The sequence below is a fragment of the Carcharhinus amblyrhynchos genome, chromosome 22 (genome assembly GCF_965287045.1).
Source record: "Carcharhinus amblyrhynchos chromosome 22, sCarAmb.v2.hapA, whole genome shotgun sequence".
Lineage (NCBI taxonomy): Eukaryota > Metazoa > Chordata > Chondrichthyes > Carcharhiniformes > Carcharhinidae > Carcharhinus > Carcharhinus amblyrhynchos.
The window spans coordinates 32660437-32683447 of NC_137345.1; the positions used below are offsets into that span (position 1 = coordinate 32660437).

Consider the following 23011-nt stretch of genomic DNA (forward strand, 5'->3'; position numbering starts at 1 on the left):
TGAGGTGAGATTGAGTAAACTAGGGTTGTTCTCCTTGGAAAGAGGGAGGTTGAGGGGCGACCTAATAGAAGTTTATAAAATTGTGAAGGGCATAGGTAGCTTCCAACTGTTCACCCTTTTTCCCAGGTCAGAAATGACAAACACAAGGGGTCACAAAGTCAAGGTAAGGGGGGCAAGGTTCAATACAGATATGCGGGGGACATATTTTACGCAGAGGGTGGTGGGGGCCTGGAATGCCCTACCAAGCAAAGTGGTTGAGGCTGACACACTAGGATCATTTAAGACTTATTTAGATAGCCACATGAACAGACTAGGAATAGAGAGATACAAACGGATGGTCTAGTTTGGAACACATGATCGGTGAAGGGTTGCAGGGCCAAAGGGCTTGTTCCTGTGCTGTATTGTTCTTTGTTCTTTATTCTCATGTTTGTGTTGAACTTATCCTGATTTGATACAGATTTATTCTGCACCAGTGACCTCATAAGGAGGTTCTAGACTTGAGAAAACGAGGCTTCAGAATATTTATAAACTTGACTGAAATATTGATTTTGTGTAATTTATTTTGTGCTTTGAATATTTAATATCTTCTGGTTTTCAAGACCAAGAGACTTGGCTTATGAATTTGCATTAATTGAATGGGAGCCTCATTTACTGGCTGCCCCCGAATTCCCGATATATGTAAGATATTTCTGTTTTGTTCGTTCATGTCATTTGGGCGTCGCTGGCTGGGCCAGCATTTATTGCCAATCCTTGAGGGCATTTAAGAATCAACCACATTGCTGTGGATCACACGTAGGCCAGGCCAGGTAAGGATCGCTAGAAAATCTCAGCAGATCTGACAGCATCTGTGGAGAGAGAGAATTGAGCCAACAATTTGAGTATGGATGACCCTTCGCCAGAGCTGAGTAAGATAAGGATGACAGATTTCCTTCCTTAAAGGATATTAGTGAGCAAGATAGGTTTTTACAACAATCAATAATGGCTTCATGATGATCATTAGATTTAATTCCAGAGTTTTATTGAATTCAGACTTCACCATCCGCTGTGCTGGGATCTGAACCCCGGTCCTCAGAGCATTACCCTTGGTTTCTGGATGACTAATCCAATGGCAATACCACTCCACCACCGCCTCCCCTTATATCCTTCATTTTTCAGTGTGTCTCACCGAGAGGCAATGCACATTTATAATTTGATACTGCTATGCCTGAACGTGGTACACGGACAATATACGTGAAGATGCAGGCATTTCTCAGGAAGCCCAAGCAAAAGCATTTTCTGACATGGTAAGTTGGCTGATGATGGATTCTTGGCTCCAGTTTCCATTTACTATTCACAAGCAGAACTTTGCAATGCCAGCTGTCCACAACTCGGATATCAGTGAGCAATCCTTTTCCATGCGTTTTAAGGTTGTTTGAAACCTGTACAGCATGTTAACGTGCACCACTGAGTGTCTACTGTTGCTTTCTGACTTCTTGTAAGTTCAGGTGTTTATTACTCCTGTTCTTACATTAAAATTTTACTAATAGTACAACACTCGATTGATTTCCCTTCAGATTGGTGAGATAACAGTTGCACCTTGTGCCCACTTTAATGACAATCAAACAGATGCAATGAGGTCCCAATTTTGGGATCAATACACATGGGCAGCTAAACTAAAATCTGACCTGAGATTGGTTCAGGCCATTTATCAGACATCCCTGGTTACTACCCACAACAGGTGTTTAGGTCCGTTACAAACATAAATGAGGAGCCTAATGTATGGTTTACATCCCCTCACTGAAGTTATGTTCCAATCAGAATTATTCAGTGGCTGTCAACTAAAAGTATGTTTTTCTTTTAACACAAACTTTAATAAAAACATTTTTATGGAAAAAGGAGGATTAGTATTGTACCCCATCAGCACACCCCCTCCCTCAACTTCCCACCCCCACAGTCCATCGACACCATGATCTGTTATCCTTACATCTCTCTGTCCTGGGAATTATCTTTGCGTTCTTCCAACTTGTGTGCACCAAGCGTCTGTAGATTCTGGAAAGGTCCCAATGGATTGGAAAACTGCAAATGTAACACCTCTACTCAATAAAGGAGAGGGGCACAAAGCAATAGACTGTAGGCCAGTTAGCCTAAATTCCATCATTAGGCAAATGCTAGAATCCATTATTAAAGAGGTAGTAACAGAACATGTGGAAAATCGTAGTACAATCAAGTAGAGCATCTAAATGAAAACAGAAAATGCTGCAAAAATCTCAGCAAGCCTGATATCATCTGTAGGGAGAGAATAGGGCCAACATTTTGCGTCTGGATGACCCTTTGTCAGAGCTAAGAGCAAAGAGAATCAGCAGAGATTTATACTATTGAGGCAGGTGGGGGGTGTGATTTGAAAAAAGTGAATGTAAGTGAGGTTATAGTAGGCTGAGAAGGTGCTAAGAGTGTCCATTGAGTGATCAGAAGGTAAGAATGGTTTTTGTTTCAGGTTCCAGTATCCACAGTATTTTGCTTTTATGTAGAGAGTCTAAATGGTTTTGTAAAAGGGAAATCATGTTTGACTTCAATGGGACAAGAACGGAGATGGGCTAGTTAGACCGGAACAAAAAGTTGGTAGGAAAAACTGTAGCTGAACAATGGGTTACCTTCGTAATAGACACAGTCAAGGGAAAGGTAGGGTAAATAAATCTTTTGAGCTTCCTAGATGAAAAAGTAGGTAGAAATTAAGATAAATTAAGATGGGCGGCACGGTAGCACAGTGGTTAGCACTGCTGCTTCACAGCTCCAGGGACCCAGGTCCGATTCCTGGCTTGGGTCACTGTCTGTGCGGAGTTTGCACATTCTCGCCATGTCTGTGTGGATGTCCTCCGGGTGCTCTGGTTGCCTCCCGCAGTCCAAAGATGTGCAGGTTAGGTGGATTGGCTGTGCTAAAAATTGTCCTTAATGTCCTGAGATGTCTAGGTTAGAGGAATTAGCGGATAAATATGTAGAGATATGGGGGTAGGGCCTGGGTGGGATTATGGTCGGTGCAGACTCGATGGGTGGAATGGCGTCTTTCTGTACTGTAGGGATCCTGTGATCTATGACCAATGATAAAGAAAAAAAAATGTGTTTGACAGATCTCAGATAGAAAACACAGTTGAGAAGTAAGAGGAATACAGAAGGTTCAAAATGGTGATAGAGAAGCCAAGAGCAATTATGAGAGAAGACTGGCAATCAACATAAAGGGGAATCCCACTCTGTAGGCATATAAATAATAAAAGGGTGGTCATAGGTGGACTAGGGCCACTTAGGGGGCTAAAAAGGAATTTACACATGGAGGCAGGGGGCATCCATCTTTACCAAGGAGGTAGAGGCTATCCGGGACATGGTGACTGTCGAGGAAGGGTACAAAATTGATAAGGGGGAAGTGTTGAATAGACTTATCAGTACTGAAAGTTACAAAGCACCAGAACCTAATTAAATACATCCAATCATATTAAAAGAAGTGAGAATGAAAATTACAGCGGTGCTGACCATAATATCTCCACCTTCTCTAGGCTCAAGGGAGGTGTCAGAGGACTAGAGAATTGCAAATGTTACACCATTGTTAAAAAGCACAGTCCCAACAATAACAGGCCAGTCAGTTTAACATCAGTGATGGGCAAGCAATCATTCAGCATAGAATTAATATTCACACAGAAAATTGTGGGTTGATAAGGATGAATTTCTGAGGGGAAATTGTGTTTAACTAGTTGAAGTTTTCTGAGGAGACACAAACATTCGCTGAGGTTCTTCATTAAGTGTTTACCTAAGTGCCTAGGGGAAAACAACGGTGCATACAAGAGGTAACGTCAAAGTGGAGAGAGAGTGAATATTTTGCATCTATATTCTAAAAGCCTGGTCCACAGAGTGGGTAACATCAAAGGGGAAATAAAAATACATCCATAGCAAGACAAATGGAGGAGGGCAGAGAGCAGCTACTATCATGGTCACATCCAACTGCAGAAAGCAGACTCTCCCGAAAAAAGTTGTTGCTGAAAGGCTGTTGTTTAAAGTCAAAATGCTAACAGAGAAAGATTTCTACACTACAGCATAAGGTGGCTTTCCCAAACCTGGGAAGTAATCTGTGGAGAGGTAACTACGTGTTGGATTTAGCATATTGTTATAGTCATAGAAGTTTACAGCATGGAAACAGGCCCTTCGGCCCAACTTATCCATGCTGCCCGTTTTTTAAAAACTCCTAAGCTGGTTCCAATTACCTGCATTTGGCCCATATCCCTTTATACCCATCATATCCATGTAACTGTCTAAATGCTTTTTAAATGTCAAAATTGTACCCACTTCTCCTACTACCTCTGGCAGCTTGTTCCGAACATTTACAGCCCTGTGTGTGGGAAAAATTGCCCCTCCGGACACTTTTTTGTATCTCTCCCCTTTCACCTTAAACCTATGCCCTCTAGTTTTAGACTCCCCATTTTTTCCTCATTTTATAAGGAGGAGTTACATAATATTGGATGTTGTTTGGGATAAAACGTATTTCTCAGAGTCCAGGAAACATAGGAAGTTGGGGAAAAGGGATTTAGCAACAACTTGCTTTTGGGGAAAAGGGTATTCATGAGATTCCATGAAATTTTCCAGCAATTCATGCTGGTGGGTTTTCTGCTCCTGCTGCAGTGAACAGAGAAGTGGAGATTGTAAGTCAATAAATATTCTTTATTAATTAATCACGACAATACTTTAATGTTCCTCCCTGGTTCCCATATCTTTTCTCACAGTACACTAAATTGAAAATATGCACCACGAAGTTCCAAGTTACCTTTCTGGATTTTGGGGTACCCTTGTATTTAACACCAGTGGGGCCCTTAATAACAGTTTCAAAGATAGGATACTTGGAAATATTGCAACCTGTGAAAAGACAGTATGGAGCTTCAAAAGGACACTGACAAGATGGTGTATTGCAGATTAAGTTTATGGCAGAGAAGTGTGAAGTGATGCATTTTGGCAGAAGAACATGGACAGACAATAGCAAATAGGTGTTTAAATTCTAAAAGAACTGCAGGATCGAAGGGACCTCGGTGTATGTTCAGGTAGATCCTTGAAGGCGACAGAGCAGGTGGAGAGAGCAATTAATAAAGCATATAGTACTCTCAACTTTATTAATAGAGTCATAGATTACAAAGAGTGCAAGGAGGTTATGCTGAACTTATACAAAACACTAATCAGACCTCAGCTGGAATGCTGTGTACAGTTCTGGTCTCTACACTAGAAGAAGGAAGTGAATACATTGAAGAGAGTGCAGAAAGGATTTACAGGAATGGTTCCACGGAAGAGAAACTTCTGTTATGAGGATAGATTGGAGAGATTGGGATTTTTCTCCTTGGAGAGAAAAAGGCTAAGAGGAGATTTGAAAGTAATGTGCAAAATCATGAGGGGGCTGGACAAAGTAGGGAAGTTTTGTTACCATTGTATAGGACATTGATGAGACTGCACCTGGACACTGTGCACAGTTTTGGTATCCTTACTAAGGAAAGATGTACTGGTATTGGAAGCAGTTTATAGAAGATTCACTAGATTGCTTCCCGGGATGAAAGGGTTACCTTTTGAGGAAAAGTTGAGCCAATGCTCATTGGAATTTAAGAGGCTGAGACATGCTCTCATTGAAATATCTAAGATTCTGAGAGTATTGATAGGGTAGATACTTAGAAGGCAACTTAGATATTTAAAGGGGGTATCATGGAGAACTCTCCTAGTTGTACATTCTTTGGTCTTTAGATCTTCCATGGCAACAGCGCTATCTACCCTCATCAACCAATCCCACCCCATTGCTGAGGCCTCCCTGCCTGGTCCAACATGTCCAGGCCAAATACCATGGCAGGAACTTTCTGACTGTTTTTGGTGGTGGCATCATCTGGCCCTGCCAAGGACGCATCGCTGTTGCAGGTTTCCAGGTGGTGTGGGGTGCAGTCAGTGTGAAATCCTATTTACAGCAGTGGGACCAAAAGATCCCACCACCAATGAACGGTGGACCATCATCTGTTGTGAGAAATACACCATGGGGAGGCCAAACCACACCCCCCAACCCCTGTATTGTGTAGGCGCACATTCTTTACGCACCCTCTTCCTGCAGATGCAGCCCCAGCAGTGACTACCATTTCAAGTGGCGCTGCTGAGCCCTCTAATTATACAGCAACATTTGGAGCTGTTCTAATCCTTGGCAGCTGTTGTCGAGATGTGAACCCAAAGTGGGGGCCAATCTTCCCTGCCCTGGCCCCTCCCTGCCTCATCCGCAGGACCACCACTAAGTTCCAGCCATCCAGGGTGTGTGATGTACATATAGCTGCAAAATGTGCCAAAAAAATCATGTCATTCGTTGGGGTGAGGGGAAGAAGGGGGTGGGTATAGCAGGATCCCAGCCTGATATGTAAGCATTCTCCTGCAGATTAAGTTTTCTTTTTAGTCATTCTGAGTAAGTTATACAGGATGATTCAGGATTGAACTGTTGGATGGCTCAACCTCATGTTGTTCTTATCTCCCACTGGAGTACATTCGCTGTTCCATATCTTTCTTTGACAGATGAAAAAAATACTGGTCTGAATTTTTGCATTGCGTGTACCCTTGTGTCTTTGCCTTGATTTGTATGCATGTTCTGAGGTCAGGCTCAGTGGCTTACTTGGAGACACTGATGGAATTTTCCATTCCTACTAAGTCTCCAACTTCAAGATGGAGAGAGGAATGGTTGTAGTTCTGACTGCACTGTAGCCTGGTTGACAGTTCCGATCAAGAAGATTTTAAAAGAATTCTACTTTTGAACCACTTACTTTAGGTAGTGCAATCGATCCAGGAAATCATGGATCTATCTTTTCTCCTTTAAGACACTAAACTCTATATTTTCTTTTTAATTCATTTATGGGATATGGGCATTGCTGGCTGGACCAACATTTATTGTCCATCCCTAACTGCTCTTCATTTCAGAGGGAATTTAAGAGTCAACCACATTGCGGTGAGTCTGGAGTCGCATGTTGGCCAGATCGCATAGGGACAGCAGATTTCTTTCCCTAAAGGACATGAGTGAACCAGATGGGTTTTTACGTCAATGGTTTCATGTTCATCATTAGGCTTTTAATTCCAGATTTTTTTTATATTGAGTTCAAATTTCATCTGCCATGGTGAGATTTGAACCCAGGTCCCCAGAGCATTACCCTGGATCTCTGGATGACTAGTCCACCGATCATTCCATTACACCATCACTCTTCAACCAAGCTTCCTTTTCTTTCTGACCTAATGTCTCCTTATGTGGCTCAGTGTCATCTTTTGTTTTGTAATGCTTCTGTCAGATACCCTTGGGACAATTTATTCTGTCAAAGGTGCTATATAAATATAACCTGCTGTTAGATTGTTTGGGAGCTGTTAATTCAATGAAACACCAGTCTATAATTTCTCTCTTCTCCAGGGGAAAGGTTCTTGAAATGTGAATGTTTATACTTTTAATTTTGAAACAATTGACAGTTTTCCTCTTTCAACTTAGTTTTGATGTTTAATCTCTTGAAGCACAGTAAAAGGAAATCATAGAATAAAATGATTACAGTACAGATGATGAAAGCACAAATGAATGGGCACACAGACCGCTGCTAAGGGATCTGTAGATGCGGTGATTATGGTGAGAGACAAAAGGGATATGTTCCCCTGCCACCCATGTTGTCTTTTCCTTATAGTTCGTGCAACCCTTTCCCCACCCACATGCTGTAATTCCTGGGACTGCCTTTGTCTGTTCATCATGGAGTTTCCTCCTTGGGTGGAATTTGGAAGGCAAACAAAAATGTGCCCACTGTTGCCCCTATTTTTCCAATTAAATTCATGTTTAAGTTTATTTATTAGTGTCACAAGGAGGCTTACATTAGCGCTGCAGTGAAGTTACTATGAAAATCCCCTAGTTGCCACACTCTGGCATCTGTTCAAGTCCACTGAGGGAGAATTTAGCATGGCTACTGTACATGACCAGTGCATTTTTTGAACTATGGGAGGAGACGAGAGCACTCGAAGGATACCTACGCAGACACAGGGAGAACTGCAGAATCCGCACAGACAGTGACCCAAGCCAGGAATTGAACTTGGGTACCTGGTGCTGTGAGGCAGCAGTGCTAACCACTGTGCCACCCTGTGCCACCAGGGAAATTATACCCAAGTATCCTTGCAATTCAATACACCAAATTTTAAATTGATTGTAAATCACTGTGCATATTGGGAGCCCCCAGGAGAAGTTGTACACACTTCTTTGAGTCCTAATATTTAAATTTGAATGAGTTCACCTAATATATATGCACACATAGCACAATATGCTTTGGAACCTCAAGGGAGCTTTCCAGCTTTCCATATGACGTATGCCACCTGACTGTATTGAGAGAAGCAGGAAGTATAGTGCAAGACTGTATGAAGATTTTTTGGAGTGGTCTAAGAACAAAAAAATTCAATTACAAGACCAGAAATAAAATTATCTTTTTCTCTGCTATACCTGCAAACCTGGTTAAAATGTTGAGAGTCCATTTGGAGGAACTTTGTTTTTTGTAGTTTGAGAGTAGGGTCAGTTTTGCAGCAGGGGGATCTGCTTGAACAGCTTGAGATAGACCTAAAAGACTGAGGAGACGGGTTGTATTGGGGCTACGCGTGCAGCTCAATTGTGCCCCAATTTGTTTAAAGTCATGTGGTTTGTTTGTGCCCAGATGATATGTATATCAAAGTGCACAGTGGTTAGCACTGCTGCCTCACAGCCCCAGGGATCTGGGTTCGATTCCTGCCTTGGGTCACTGTCTGTGTGGAATCTGCACATTGTCCCTTCTGTCTGCGTGGGTTTACTCCGGTTTCCTCCCCCAGTCTGAAAAATACACTGGTTAGGTACGTGCTAAATTTTCCCTCAATGTTTCAGAACAGACACTGGAGTGTGACGAATAGGGGATTTTTGCAGTAACTTCATTGCATCGTTAATGTAAGCCTACATGTGACTAATAAATTTTTACTTACTTTACATAATAAGTCTGAAAATGTAGAGTTACAGTCAGGCATGTATCAGTGTTCCATCTCTGAAGTTTACAGAACCTTGTGCAGTACACAAAGCATTTGTCTCAAAACTGTATTTTTTCATGGTAAATAGAGCGACATCTTTTCCTTTCTGAAATGAAGTATTTTCTTCTCTGGATAAAAGTATGACATGAATTATGATTTAAGTCTGCGTTCTCAAATGTTCCACCCAATTCTAGACACCAAATTGATACCTGCCAAGACCATTAAAAGCTTGAAGTATTATCAAGCATATTGCTGCGTCGTTGATAATGTTAATCTGAGTTAAAGCTAACCAGTACTTGTAAATTTTGGAAACGTGTCAGTATTGCTTTTTATAACATACCAAGCCTTTGTGTTCATTAGTACATGGTTCTAGCATAATATCATTTAATACTTGTGGAAAATATTATCAGAGTTGACTCAGCGCATCATAAACTTTAATTGTTTAATTTCCCATGGCAATATAAATAGCTCAGCCTCACCGCCTCCTTTCATCAAAATGGTTCATCACAACCACAAAGGGACAATTGTCTCTTTTTTTTAATTGTCTTTTTAAATTTCTTTTCATATGCAAGGGATCCAGGGTGGATACCTTGCATATGAATTTTGAGCCAGTTTTTTTTTAATTTGTGGATATATTGCCCCTGCTTTTTGTAGCTGCTCCTCCTGCTGTCTGCTGTCGCAGTCTGTCAGGCTTGTCTACCTTACTCCATTCTCACACATCCACTGTAGCTCATCTGCAATGTCTCGGTGACGTCCATCATCCAATTAGGCCTCAATCAGCTCCTTTTTCTGCTGCCGTCCACTTTGCCCTCCTGCTGGAGATCACTGCAGTTTTCCAGGTCTGATCAAAAAATAATTTCTGGATTTCACCCTTTGGAGTTCTTTTTGTTCTTGCAATTTCAAACACCTCTTCATTTGTCATAGGCTGCTAAGACAAATGCTGAATATTCTACTTGACAGGCCTTGATATTCTTCCACAGATCTTTACTTCTTACCAGGTTTCATAGGCTTACAGGGTAGTGGATAGAATGCAGCCTCTTGTTTTTTTTAATTACAAGCTGGAATTTTCTTGGTAATATGTCCTTCATCAATACAAAATAACTTGTGGCTATCTCTATATTTTTATTTGAACATCGCATCTGCCACCTTGTTATATTATTCCTAAATAGACAAATTTGTCTGCTTGTTCCAGTGTGGGACCATCCACTTCAATCTTCACACTAGTTTCTTCCAATGTCTTCCTTCTAACTACCTTTTTTTTGTGTGTTTTGGCATTCATACTCAATCCATATTCTAAACTTCTAGATCTTACTTTACGGCCTCTTATGATTTTGCAGGTATCCCTGTGTTGTCAGTAAGGTTGTCATTTCTTGCTTCCAATATTTACCCCAGAATACCTTTGTTCTGCGTACAGATTAAATAACTTTGGCAACAGCACACGGCCTTGCTGTACTCCTCTTTTCACTTGGAAAAAATTCTAATCATCAGCCATCTTGTGACAGCAGAGTGGCAAGCACTGCTGCCTCACAGCATCAGGGACCCAGGTTCGATTCCCGGCTTGAGTCACTGTCTGTGCGAAGTCTGCGTGCTCAACATGTCTGCGTGGGTTTCCTCCAGGTGCTCCAGTTCCCTCCCGCAGTCCAAAAGACACGCTGGTTCGGTGCATTGGCCATGCTAAATTGTCCCTCAGTGTACCCAAACAGGTGTGGAAGTGTGACAACTAGTGGATTTTCAAAGTAACGTCATTGCAGTGTTAATGTAAGCCTTACTTGTGACGCTCATAAATAAACTTGATGCTCGCTATTTGGTCCCAATATAGCCTGTGGATAAATCTCTCATATTTATTGTCAATGTCACATTTCAACAGCACACCTATTAGTTTTTGGTGGTAAGAACAAGCAAGCATGTTTTCATTGTGTGTGATGCATCTGTAACATGTATGTTCTTGTTTACTTGTAGACATTTATCAAAGGTTATCCTTGGGTTAAATAATTCCTCTCTTGTTTCCACGTGTAAATCCAAACTGTTTCACCAATTTCTGCTTCAAATACATTTTCATTTCTTCTTATTAAGACTTTCAAGTTCAATTTAATGAGATGACTCATTAGCTCTAAATTGATTGCACTCTGTTGCTTTAGGTTTCTTCGGTAGTTTAGCAAATAATTAATGTCTCAAGTCACTTGGAATGTACCCTTTGCTATTTGGTCACAAATTCCTGTTATCACTTCTATTTGTGTTTCTCCAAATGCTTTCAAATGTTGTCTTGTTACTCTATTCATGCCTGGAGCTTTTCCTGAACTCACCAATTTGAAAGCATTCTTTACTTCTGATATTACAATGTTTGGTCCATCATTTGCCTCTATGTAAAGGATTCCCTTGATTTACTGATGGCTCCTGCATTTTCTTTTGCGACTGCATCCCTTTCAAATGATATCATACCACTTCTGTCTTTGAAATACCCACTATTTGTTATCACTTTCTGTTAAAGATTTCACCATCTGGCACATACTTCTCACTTTGTGACTCCTTTCCAGCTCACTTTCTTTTATTCATTTGTGTGACATGGGTATTGCTGGCTGGCCAGCATTTATTGCCTACCCTAGTTGTTCTTGAAGGGCAGTTGAAAGCCAGCCATATTGCTAGAGTCTGGAGTCACATGTAAGCTAAACGAGTAAGGATGGCAGATTTCCTTCCCTAAAGGACATTAGTGATCCAGATTTTTCCATTTCTCTTTAGTCTATTTACATACACTTTATTTCCTTTTCAGTTTCATCATACTCAAGTCTGATTCTTTTCCTTTTGCAGCATCACTTTTAGTATTTCATTTTTTAAAAGTTCATTCCTGAGATATAGGTGCCACTGGCTCAGCAGCATTTAGTGGGACATTTTTAAGAGTCAACTATATTGCTGTGAATATGGAGTCACATGTGGGCCAAGTAAGAATGACAGATTTCCATCACTAAAGGACATGAGTGAATCAAATGGATCTTTACAACAATCAATAATGGCTTCATTGTCATCATTATTGAATTCAAATTTCACCATCTGCTATGGTGGAATTTGAACCCGGGTCCCCAAAGCATTACCCTGGGCTTCTGGATTACTAGTCCAGTGACAGTACTACTATGCTGCTGCCTCCCCTCACCATCTAAATAAACAAATTACCCACTTGTCCCTATTTCTTTACCATTTTGGTAATATTTCCTTTGCAGCATGACATATCATGTACTGACATTTTTAACTTCTGTGTATATCAAGTCATGAGATAACATGAAGTCAGTTATCAGTGTTTGTAGGATTTTGGCTTCTCTGTCACTTGTTGAAATCAAGTTGGAAAGATTCTTGATCATTTGGGCTTGTTTGGTCAATAAGACATGAAAAGAAATCCAAATTTCTCCATGTCAAAACTTTGTTTTTTGTTACTTTTTAAATTGATTTCCTGCTGAACTAAAAAAGAGATGGCTGCTTCAAGTCACAGGATCACAGGATTGGCTCTTTCATTCCAGAAGCTCCAAACAACAGTTGCAAGAACAAAAGAATCCTCCTCTCATTATTGTAGAATTGCAAACCCGATCGCAAGGACATTACAATCACAAAAGCAGGGGATTCACAGATTGAAACTTGTTACTTGCTATTTAGTTCATGACAGACCTATCTCAAACCTGGGAGTCTCCAGGCCCATTAAAAATGGGGACCACTGAAGGGACAATTTGCATCTTGATAAGCTTGCTTCTCTAGCAGAGTCAGGGGTCGACCTAGACAATGACTTCCAAACTCAAAAACCTCAGTATGAATGGTAACTTTTTCAAAAGCTAATGGCTAGAACATTATCAGTCTGAAACCAAAAGCTAGTTCCATACCATAGATAAACATTTCTTTTGACAACATTGTGGAGAATGAAGGTGGAATGACTCAATGGCCATTTTGAAATCAGCATATTTCTTTGAAAAGTGAGAAACACCAAATGGACAGAACTCCAGCAGCTTGGCTGAGCAAGCAGCCAGTTACTATTTTTTAACTTCTCAAAGTCTGTTTGAACTTAAGTCTCCAATCAATGTCTGCCAAGCAGTCTAAGCACAAAGTCCATTATTGTAGTGGGGTCATTCATTTGAAGGATTTTTTTTTTGGTGCTGTGTCTAACCAGAATTCAACTGGACTGAACACTGCCATGAAGGAAACACCCTCTGGCTTTTCTGACTTCAGAAATTGCCTCAATTAATATTCATTTCTATAGTTCTTTTATTGTTGCCCATAATTGTAAATCTCCCTCTTCTAGTGTTTGTGCAAACCTGTGTTTGTGCATGTGTATTTGTGTTTGTGCATGTGTGCATATATACGTATTTGTGTTTGTTCTTCTCTCCCCACTCCCTGGGTCTGACTCTAAATAAACTAACCTGCGGATTAATCATAATGTCACAAGATATGTACGCAGTGAGTGATTATTAAATTGGATGTCTCATACTGTGGAATTGAGCAGACATGTCATGGTTTACTTCAAGAATAATTCAAAAACATGTCTGTTTATGGAAAGTGTCGGGGGGGGGCGGTGGAGGATAAAGAAGTTTATGTTCTCTCTCTCTCTCCTGTCTGTAGCACACTGAAAGATTTAAAATATACTGTCATAATAAAATCAATTTGCATGCTATCCTTCCATCTTTTGGGTCTTGGGTGTAAATCTTACTCAAACTGACCCTACTGAGTATTGATTAAAATATTTTAAATAGTCTCTAATCAATGACCCGTGGGCTTGCCAGCTGAATAACTAAACATAAATATTCTCTCGTACAAAAGCAAAACATTGTGGATGCTGAAAATGTTGGAATAATCAGCAGGTCATGTGGAGGGAGAAATACAGTTGACAGTTCAGGCCAATAATCTTTCTCCAATGAAACGACCTGGGGCGGCACGGTAGCACAGTGATTAGCACTGTTGCTTCACAGCTCCAGGGTCCTGGGTTTGATTCCTGGCTTGGGTCACTGCCTGTGTGGAGTTTGCACATTCTCCTCGTGTCTGTGTGGGTTTCCTCCCACAGTCCAAAGAGGTGCGGGTTAGGTTGATTGGCCATGCTAAATTGCCCCTTAATGTCCTGAGATGCATAGGTTAGTGGGATTAGTGGGTAAAATATGTAGGGATATTTGGGTAGGGCCTGGGTGGGATTGTGGTCAGTGCAGACTTCTTGGGCCGACTTTATGGGTCTATCTGCACTGTAGGGCTCTATGATTCTATGAAGGGTGTTGCCTGATCTGCTGAGTAATTATTAGCATTTCTGTTTTTATTCCAAGCATTCACACATGAGCATGAGCCCCAAGAACAGGATTTAGCATTAAATTCTTAATTTAATCTGAGATTTTAAAAGAGTTGGTGATGTGCAAAATGACTAAGCAGTGACAGCCATCACTGGCATCTCTTGGGTCTTTTTTTTTAAAGGTTTAAAATTTACTTAATAGTGTCACAATTGGGTTAAGTTAAAACTGCAGTGAAGTTACTGTGAAAATCCGCCAGTCACCACACTATGGTGGGTACACCGAGGAAGAATTTAGCATGGCCAATGCACCTAACCAGCTCGTCTTACAGACCATGGGAGGAAACCACAGCACCCAGAGAAAAGCAACACAGATACAGGAAGAACATGCAGACACCATACAGACAGCGCCCCAAGCCAGGAATCAAACCCGGGTCCCTGGAGCCATGAGGCAGCAGTACTAACCACGATGGCACCATGCCACCCACATTGGGAACTGTACATTTCCCGCCAGATCTTCCAACCCTTGCAGGATGAGGAATATGCAGTATAGCAGCTCCATGCTCCTACCAGTGTGGAACAGCAGCATCAGGGGACGTAAAGCCAAATCCCCTTAGCTACTGTAAACCAGCTCAGTTTAAAGTTTGAGAAGCCAGGAAGATAAGTGGGTGCTCGGGTTGATAGAGGGATAGGGGATTATTGGTATGGGGGATAAAGGGGGGGTGGTGGTGGTGGTGACAGGACTATTGGGTGGGTAGTCAGTGAGGGTCAGGAGGGTAGTCAAGGGTTTTAGGTAATTTGGTGGGCGGGGGGTGGGGTTGGTGATGGATGTTGGCCAGGTTTTGAAGGCAGTCAGGAGGTTGGGCGGGTAGTCAGGAAGGTGATGGTGGTCGGGGGTTGGGAGGAGAGTAGTCAGGAGTCCAGTAAAAGGGTAGGGGAGCTGGGGGTTGGAGGTGGATTACCTATTGTAGTTACTCAGGAGTTAGGAGTGGTTTTAATCTTTCTAATTCTCATTGTCGATTGTTGGAAAAATCCATGTTACACTTTGGTCCTTTAAGGAAGAAAATCGGCTGCCTTTACCTAGTCTGGCCTACATGTGACTCCAGAGCCCCAGCAATATGGTTGACTCTCAACTGCCCTCCAAGGGTAACTAGGGATGGGCAATGAATGCTGGACAGCCAGTAACACCCATGTCTCACGAATGGATAAGAAAAAGGTCCCGGTTAACTAGTCTCTAAGAGAGTTGGCACCATCTGAAGTTGCTGATTTAAACCAGAATATCACATGGTTCCCACTGCAGAGTAATTGCCCATTGGAAGTTTAAACTTACTGAGCAATTCTTGTGTGGAGACCTTTGGGATAAATCCTCTAGTGTATCTTCTGGGGTGCCTCTGGTGTACAATTCTCCCCTTCGGGCATGAAGGCTCTCAGCCAGTTTAACTGAATGACATTTGAGAGAGTTTTTTTCATGCTGCTGACATTTACCTGAATTAAAATCATAGAATTCCTTCAGAACAGAAGGGAGCCATTTGGCCCATTGAGCCTGCACTGACAACAATTCCACCCAGACCCTTTTCCCGTAACACCACACATTGACCCTACTGGCCAATCAACCTAGCTTGCACATCTTTGGAGTGTGAAAAGAAACTGGGGCACCTGGAGGAACCCCATGCAGACACAGGGAGAATGTACAAACTTCACACAGACAGTCATTTGAAGCCAGAATTGAACCCAGGTCCCTGGCACTGTGAGGCAGAAGTGCTAACCACTGTGCCATCATGCCACCCCAGAATTGCAGATATTTCTGGTGCCAGGCTGCCAAGAATCTCAGACAGACACATTTTAATAGAAAGATTGAGAGGGAATACAAAATAAAGGATACAGTTTTAAAGGGGTGCAAGGGCAGAGGGGCCTGAGGGAATACCTGCGCAAATTGTTGAACAGGGAGGTTGAGAAAGCAATTATTGAGGCACATAGGATCCTGTGCCTTTTTATTTGAGGAGTAGGCCTGATTTTGCCTTTCTATACCTGCTGAGAATTTAGTCAGCACTGGGGAAAATATGGGCAGCATGCTGGCACAGTGGTTAGCATTGCTGCCTCACAGCGCCAGGGACCTGGGTTCGATTCCCAACTTGCATCACTGTCTGTGTGGAGTTGGCACATTCACCCCGTGTCTGCATGGGTATCCCACCACATGCTCTGGTTTCCTCCCACAGTCTGAACAACGTGCTGGTTAGGTGCATTGACCCGAACAGGTGCCAGAGTGTGACAATTAGGAGACTTTCACTGTAACTTCATTGCAGTGCTAATGTAAGCCTTACTTGTGACTAATAAATATACTTTACTAAAATGAGGCCACCCAGGCCAGAATTTCAAACTTACCTCTCTGCTTCCAATTTGCACCATCTTCCCCTCATTGGGAAATGTGGCATGTCACGAACCCACGCGCATGCTCTGGGACATCAGGATCCCCATTATAAAAGACTTGGGGAAATTTGGACCCCACCATGGAAACTTCATCGTAATGAAAGGGACTTGCAAAATTGTGAGAACCCTATCAGGTAAGTCAGTTGAACCTTTGGGGAAGACTGCCAAGGTGTCAATTGTAAGAGGTTTTCACAATGCTTTGCCCCCCCCACCCCTCTATACCCTACTTTATCCGTCAGATCTCCATTTGCCCTTCCACCAGATGTTCCCAATACATTTTCCATACCTACTGTTCAATTATCCACAATGTACAGAACCAGTGAGCCTCTGGTCAGTCTTTGAAATGCACATGAAACTCTCAAAACAAACACAAGTGCTTTGAAAAGATTCTTTGATTAAAAAAAATCTTTATAAGCTGATAGAAGTGTCATTTAAATGTAGATGTTAATAATATGATTGACAACAGAAGGACTTTGAGCAGATGCTTAGCTGAGTTTTGAGAATGGTGAATAGAATCAGCTCAGTTGACAATTTATTGGCACAGTTTGAAAGCTGTTCTTTCTTTGTGCTTTCTTTCAATCCCAACACACACATTTGGACATGGTCAAGAGATTTCTTTTCATAGATTCATAGATGTTTCACAGAAGGAGACCATTCAGCCCATTGTGTCTGTGCTGGTCAACTATGATTCGGGCTGCATTAATACTGTTTTCCAGTGCTTGGCCCATAACCCTGGTGGTTACGGCAGCGTAAGTGCATATCTAAATACTTCTTAAATGTTACACGAGTTTCTACTCAACCACCTTTTCAGGCAGTGAGTTCCAGACTCCCACCATCCTCTGAGTGAAAACATTTCTCCTCAACTCCCCTCTTCTAACTCATAAGTCTGTGCCCCCCTGGTTATTAACCCATCTACTAGTGTTAAGAGGAATAAAGCTTTTGTTCTTGTCATCGAGATGAAAATACTGTGGGAATGGAGAAAGGTAACGGCTGTTTGATTGCAAAGATGAGAAATGTCCCGACTTGTGTTTTCAGCGTGGAAGATCTAGGCCATTGAGAACAAAAGCAAGGAACCAATGGTGAATCTTTAGGGTAAGAACAGTATGAAGTCACATAACACCAGGTTAAAGTCCAACAGGTTTACTTGGTAGCACAAGCCACAAGTTTTGGAGCACTGCCCCTTCATCAGGTGAGTGGGAGTTTGTATAGACACAAACTCAGTTTACAAGATATGGTTGGAATACGAATCTTTACAGGTAATCAAGTCTTAAAGGTACAGACAATGTGAGTGGAGAGAGGGTTAAGCACAAGTTGAAGAGATGTGTATCGTCACCAGCCAGGACAGTCAGTGAGATTTTGCAAGCCCAGGCAAGTCGTGGGAGTTAAAGATCATGTGACATGAACCCAAGATCCCAGTTGAGGCCATCCACACATGTGCAGAACTTGGCTATCAGTTTCTGCTCAGCAATTCTGCGTTGTCGGGTGTCGTGAAGGCCACCTTGGAGAACACTTACCCAAAGATCAAAGGCTGAATGCCTGTGACCACTGAAGTGTTCCCTAACAGGCAGAGAACATTCCTGCCCGGTGATTGTCGAGCGGTGTTCATTCATCCGTTGTCGTAGCATCTGCATGGTTTCCCCAATGTACCATGCCTCAGGTTCTTTCCTGCAGTGTATCAGGTAGACAACGTTAGCCAAGTTGCAAGAGTATTTACCGTATACCCGGTGGTTGTTCTCACGTGAGATGACGGCATCTGTGTCGATGATCCGGCATATCTTGCAGAATTTTCTGTGGCAGGGCTGTGTGGTATCGTGGTCACTGTTTTCCTGAAGACTGGGTAGTTTGTTGCAGACAATGATTGAGGTTGTGCAGTTGTTTGAAGCCCTTGACGAGATGTTTGTCGTCATCCATGACATGCTGAAGGCTCCGGAGAAGATGTTGTAGCTTCTCCACTCTGGGGAAGTACTGGATGACGAAGGGTACTCTGTCCTCCATATCCTGTGTTTGTCTTCTGAGGAGGTTGGTCCGGTTTTTCACTGTGGTGATTCGGAACTGTCGATCGATGAGTCGAGCGCCGTATCCTGTTCTTATAAGGGCATCTTTCAGCATCTGGGGATGTCTGTTGTGATCCTCCTCATCTGAGCAGACCCTGTGTATATGGAGGGCTTGTCCATAGGAGATGGCTTTAATGTGTTTAAAGTGGAAGCTTGTATCTTGTAAAATGAGTTTATGCGTATATAAACCTTGTTTGTGAACACAGCCCCCACTCACCTAATGAAGGGGCAGTGCCCCGAAAGCTTGTGGATTGTACTACAAAGTAAACCTGTTGGACTTTAACCTGGTGTAGTGAGACGCCTTGCTGTGCTTACCCCAGTCCAACGCTGGCATTTCCACATTATGGCAACCTTTAGGGTGACGTGGTGGCAGAGTGGTTAGCACAGTTCCAGGGACCTGGGTTCAGTATGGCCTTGGGTGATATGTGGAGTTTGCATGTTCTCCCCGTGTCTGCATGGATTTCCTCCAGATGCTCCAGTTTCCTCCCACAGTCAAAAGATGCCCACATTAGGGGGATTTGCCATGTTAAATTGCCCCGTAGTGTCCCAGGATGTGCAGGTCAGGTGGATCAGCCAGGGTAAATATGTGGAGTTGTGGGGATAGGGTGGGGGAGAGCACCTAGGTAAGATGCTCTGTCAGAGATTTGGTGCAGAGTCGATGGGCCAAATGGCCACTTCTGTACTGTAAGGATTCTATGATTTATAACATACAGATACAGCCTCAACTATAGTATTGCATTCAATTCTGGGTACTCATCAGAGAAGAGGCAAAAGCATTGGTGAGGGTGCAGAAAAGATTTACATGAATATATCTAGGGTTGAAGATTTCAGTCATATGGGTAGATTGGGGAAACTGCAGTTGCCCTTCTTAGAAATAAAAAGTTGAGTGGAGATTTGATGCGGGGATCAAAGGAATGAGGGGCCCACACAGAGCAGAGTACATCAGTTTAAGACAAATGGTAAAAGGAAAGACAGTGAAAAGGTTTTTACACTGAGTGGTTAGGATATGGAATGCACTGCCTGGGAGTGTTGTGGAGTCAGTGTCACACAAGACTTTCAAAAGGGAATTGGATAATTAGCTGAAAAAAATTTGCAGGGCTGCAGGGAGAGATGAGGCAGTGGCATGAGTTGAGGACTGTGTGCAGTTTTAGTCGCTGCACTCGCGCAAGGATATTTTGGCCATGGAGGGAGTGCAGAGGAGGTTCACTAGGCTGATGCCGGGGATGAGGGGGTTGGACTGTGAAGAGAGACTAAATAGACTGTGTCTGTACTCGTTGGAGTTTAGAAGGATGAGGGGGGATCTTATAGAGTCGTATAAGATAATGAAAGGGATGGATAGGGTAGAGGTAGAGAGATTCTTCCCACTTAGAAAGGACAGCAGGACTAGAGGGCACAGCCTCAAGATAAGGGGGGCGCAGTTTAGAACGGAGTTGAGGAGGAACTTCTTCACTCAAAGGGTGGTGAATCTCTGGAATTCTCTGCCCGCTGAAGTGGTGGAGGCTACCTCGCTGAATATATTTAAGTCACGGGTAGATAGGTTTTTGACAGACAAGGGAATTAAGGGTTATGGGAAGAAAGCGGGAAAGTGGAACTGATCCACTTCAGATCAGCCATGATCTTATTGAATGGTGGGGCAGGCTCGAAGGGCTAGATGGCCTACTTCTGCTCCTATTTCTTATGTTCTTACGTTGAGTTGATTTTGCAAAGAGTCAGTACTTAGACAATGGACCAAATGGACTTTTGTGCTGTGCTCTATGATTCTGTGAACCACAGCAACGTTACAATGCAGAAAGAGGTTGTTCAGCCCATTCTTTCTGTACTGACCAAAAAAGAAACTAGCTATTTATTTTAATCCCATTCTGGAGACCTGCTTTGTACCATTGTAGATTCAGACATAGATCATAGAATCACTATTGTGGCAGGAGGGCATTTGACCCATTGAGGCTGTGCCAACTCTCTGACAGCAGCTTTCCCAGGCCTATCCTCCCCCACACCCATTCCCATGACCTCATGCATTTACCATGGCTAATCCACCTAACCTAAACATTTTAGGACGCTAAGGGGAAATTTAGCATGGTACCTGCGTACCTGTAAAATGGGTTGATCATTTCAGTTTCAGCAACCATCTTAGGCAGTGAACTACAGATGCCCACCACCCCCTCGGTGAAAAAAAAATTTCTTCGTGTCTCCTCTAATCCTTCGACCATTCACCTAAATTCTGTACCCACCAGCAATTCGCCCCACAACTGGGGGAAACAAGTCTTTCCTGTTGACCCTATCAAGGCCCCTCGTATGAGTTGAATAGTGGACTCTCCTCAAGAAGGTCAGGATTATAAATGCAGTTCCTTCTAAGTCTGCTTAGCTCCCTCAGGTGTTGCAGCTAAAGGAGAGGGCCAAAAACCAATTTCAGTAAACAAGTATGTATGTTTTCATTACCTTTAGCCTGATTCTATGAGAGGAGTTTTATAAATCCTGAACCAGGTATCTGAATCGAATCCTGTATAAATCAGATATTGGATTTCTAGATACACATGGAGTTGTTAACAGTTGGAATTTAACAGAACTAAGTATTTAAAAGTTTACTGTTTACTTTGTATATTTGGATTTTCAGTCTGCGCGGAAACACTTGGTTGACTGATCTGTATAAATTGCCTTACAGCTTCGAACAGATGCAGAAAAACGTTCCATGGTTGAGAGTGGTCTGACCTGGTACAGTGGCTCCGAAGGTAAAGGTCAGAAGAAGTCTGATGGTGGCTATGATGCCAGCAACCTTAAAATGGACCAAAACACAAAGTGGAGGCGCATTCGCACTGAATCAACAGAAGAATCAACGAAAACCGAAGTCAAGAAACAGCAATCTACTGGACAAACCAGTTCGCTGAAAAGGGGTGCAGCGCCGGTAGGAGTAACTTCCCCGATGACCAGTTCAGGAGCAGGCTCGCTGAAAGTAGCTGGTAAGTGTCAAGAATAGAAATCATTAGGATCGTAGAACCCCTACAGTGCAGAAGTAGGCCACTCAGCTCATCAAACCTGCACCAACAACAATCCCACGCAGGCCCTATTCCCGTAACCCCACACTAATTCCCCTGACACTGAGGAGAAATTTAGCCTGGCCAATCCACCTAACCAGCACATCTTTGGACTGTGGGAGGAAACTGGAGCACCCGCGAGGAAACCCAGGCAGACACGGGGAGAACCCGGCAAAATATTTTGAGCAACTGGGTAAGATTATACTTAGACACTTGCGTTAAAATTCTACAAACTATTTGATGATACAAATCTACCAGGTTTGTACCTCAATGCATTTTCTGCTGTGACCTTTAAAACGATCTGCTTCCACTTTGATAGCACCTTGGGGCCAGGTTGCAGTAATCCTCATTCAATGTCAGGTAAATAAAACTGTAATGAATCGGTTTGCTTGATCAGTGTTCTAGTGTTTCTACTCTAAAATATATTCTTTAAAACACAACTGTGCATGCTTTAGTAGATTTTCTGCAAAGTCTTTGGCGTTTATTGGTAGGGGGATTGAATTTAGGAGTCGCAGCATCATGTTGCAACTGTACACAACTCTGGTGCGGCCGCACTTGGAGTACTGTGTGCAGTTCTGGTCCCCACATTACAGGAAGGATGTGGAGGCTTTGGAGAGGGTGCAGAGGAGGTTTACCAGGATGTTGCCTGGTATGGAGGGGAGGTCCTATGAGGAGAGACTGAGGGATTTGGGGTTGTTTTCGCTGGAAAGAAGGCAGCTAAGAGGGGATCTTATTGAAACATATAAGATGATTAGAGGTTTAGATAGGGTGGACAGTGATAGCCTTTTTCCTCGGATGGAGAAAGCTAGCACGAGGGGGCATGGCTTTAAGGGGGGGTAGTTATAGGATGGATGTCAGGGGTAGGTTCTTTACCCAGGGGGTGGTGAGGGATTGGAATGCCCTGCCTGCTGCGGTTGTAAATGCGCCTAGTTTGGGGGCGTTTAAGAGATCCGTGGATAGGTTTATGGACGAAAAGGGATTGGTTTAGGTTAGTGGGTCATTGTTTTTTAACTGGTCGGCGCAACATCGTGGGCCGAAGGGCCTGTTCTGCGCTGTAATGTTCTATGTTCTATGTTTCTTTCGGAATCACAATTGCCCATTTTGCTGCACATTTTTATACTATCATTCAGTGCGAAATATCCTGTGAATTATCATTTACTGATTTAATTCAAGAACTTGTTTCCAATTTATGAATTTCTCACACAGGGCACTACACTACTGCCATTCTTGTGTAT

At 42.7% G+C, this 23011-nt stretch overlaps 1 protein-coding gene across 2 annotated transcripts in view; it reads left to right on the forward strand.

The window, feature by feature from the left end:
- Positions 1-23011, forward strand: part of LOC145357045 (neuron navigator 1-like) — a 698546-nt gene that overhangs the window by 493332 nt on the left and 182203 nt on the right. For both annotated transcript variants that reach the window (XM_080210100.1, XM_080210101.1), the window contains one exon: positions 21407-21701. In XM_080210100.1, the coding sequence (XP_080066226.1) occupies positions 21407-21701 (295 nt within the window). The remainder of the gene's footprint in view (positions 1-21406; positions 21702-23011) is intronic.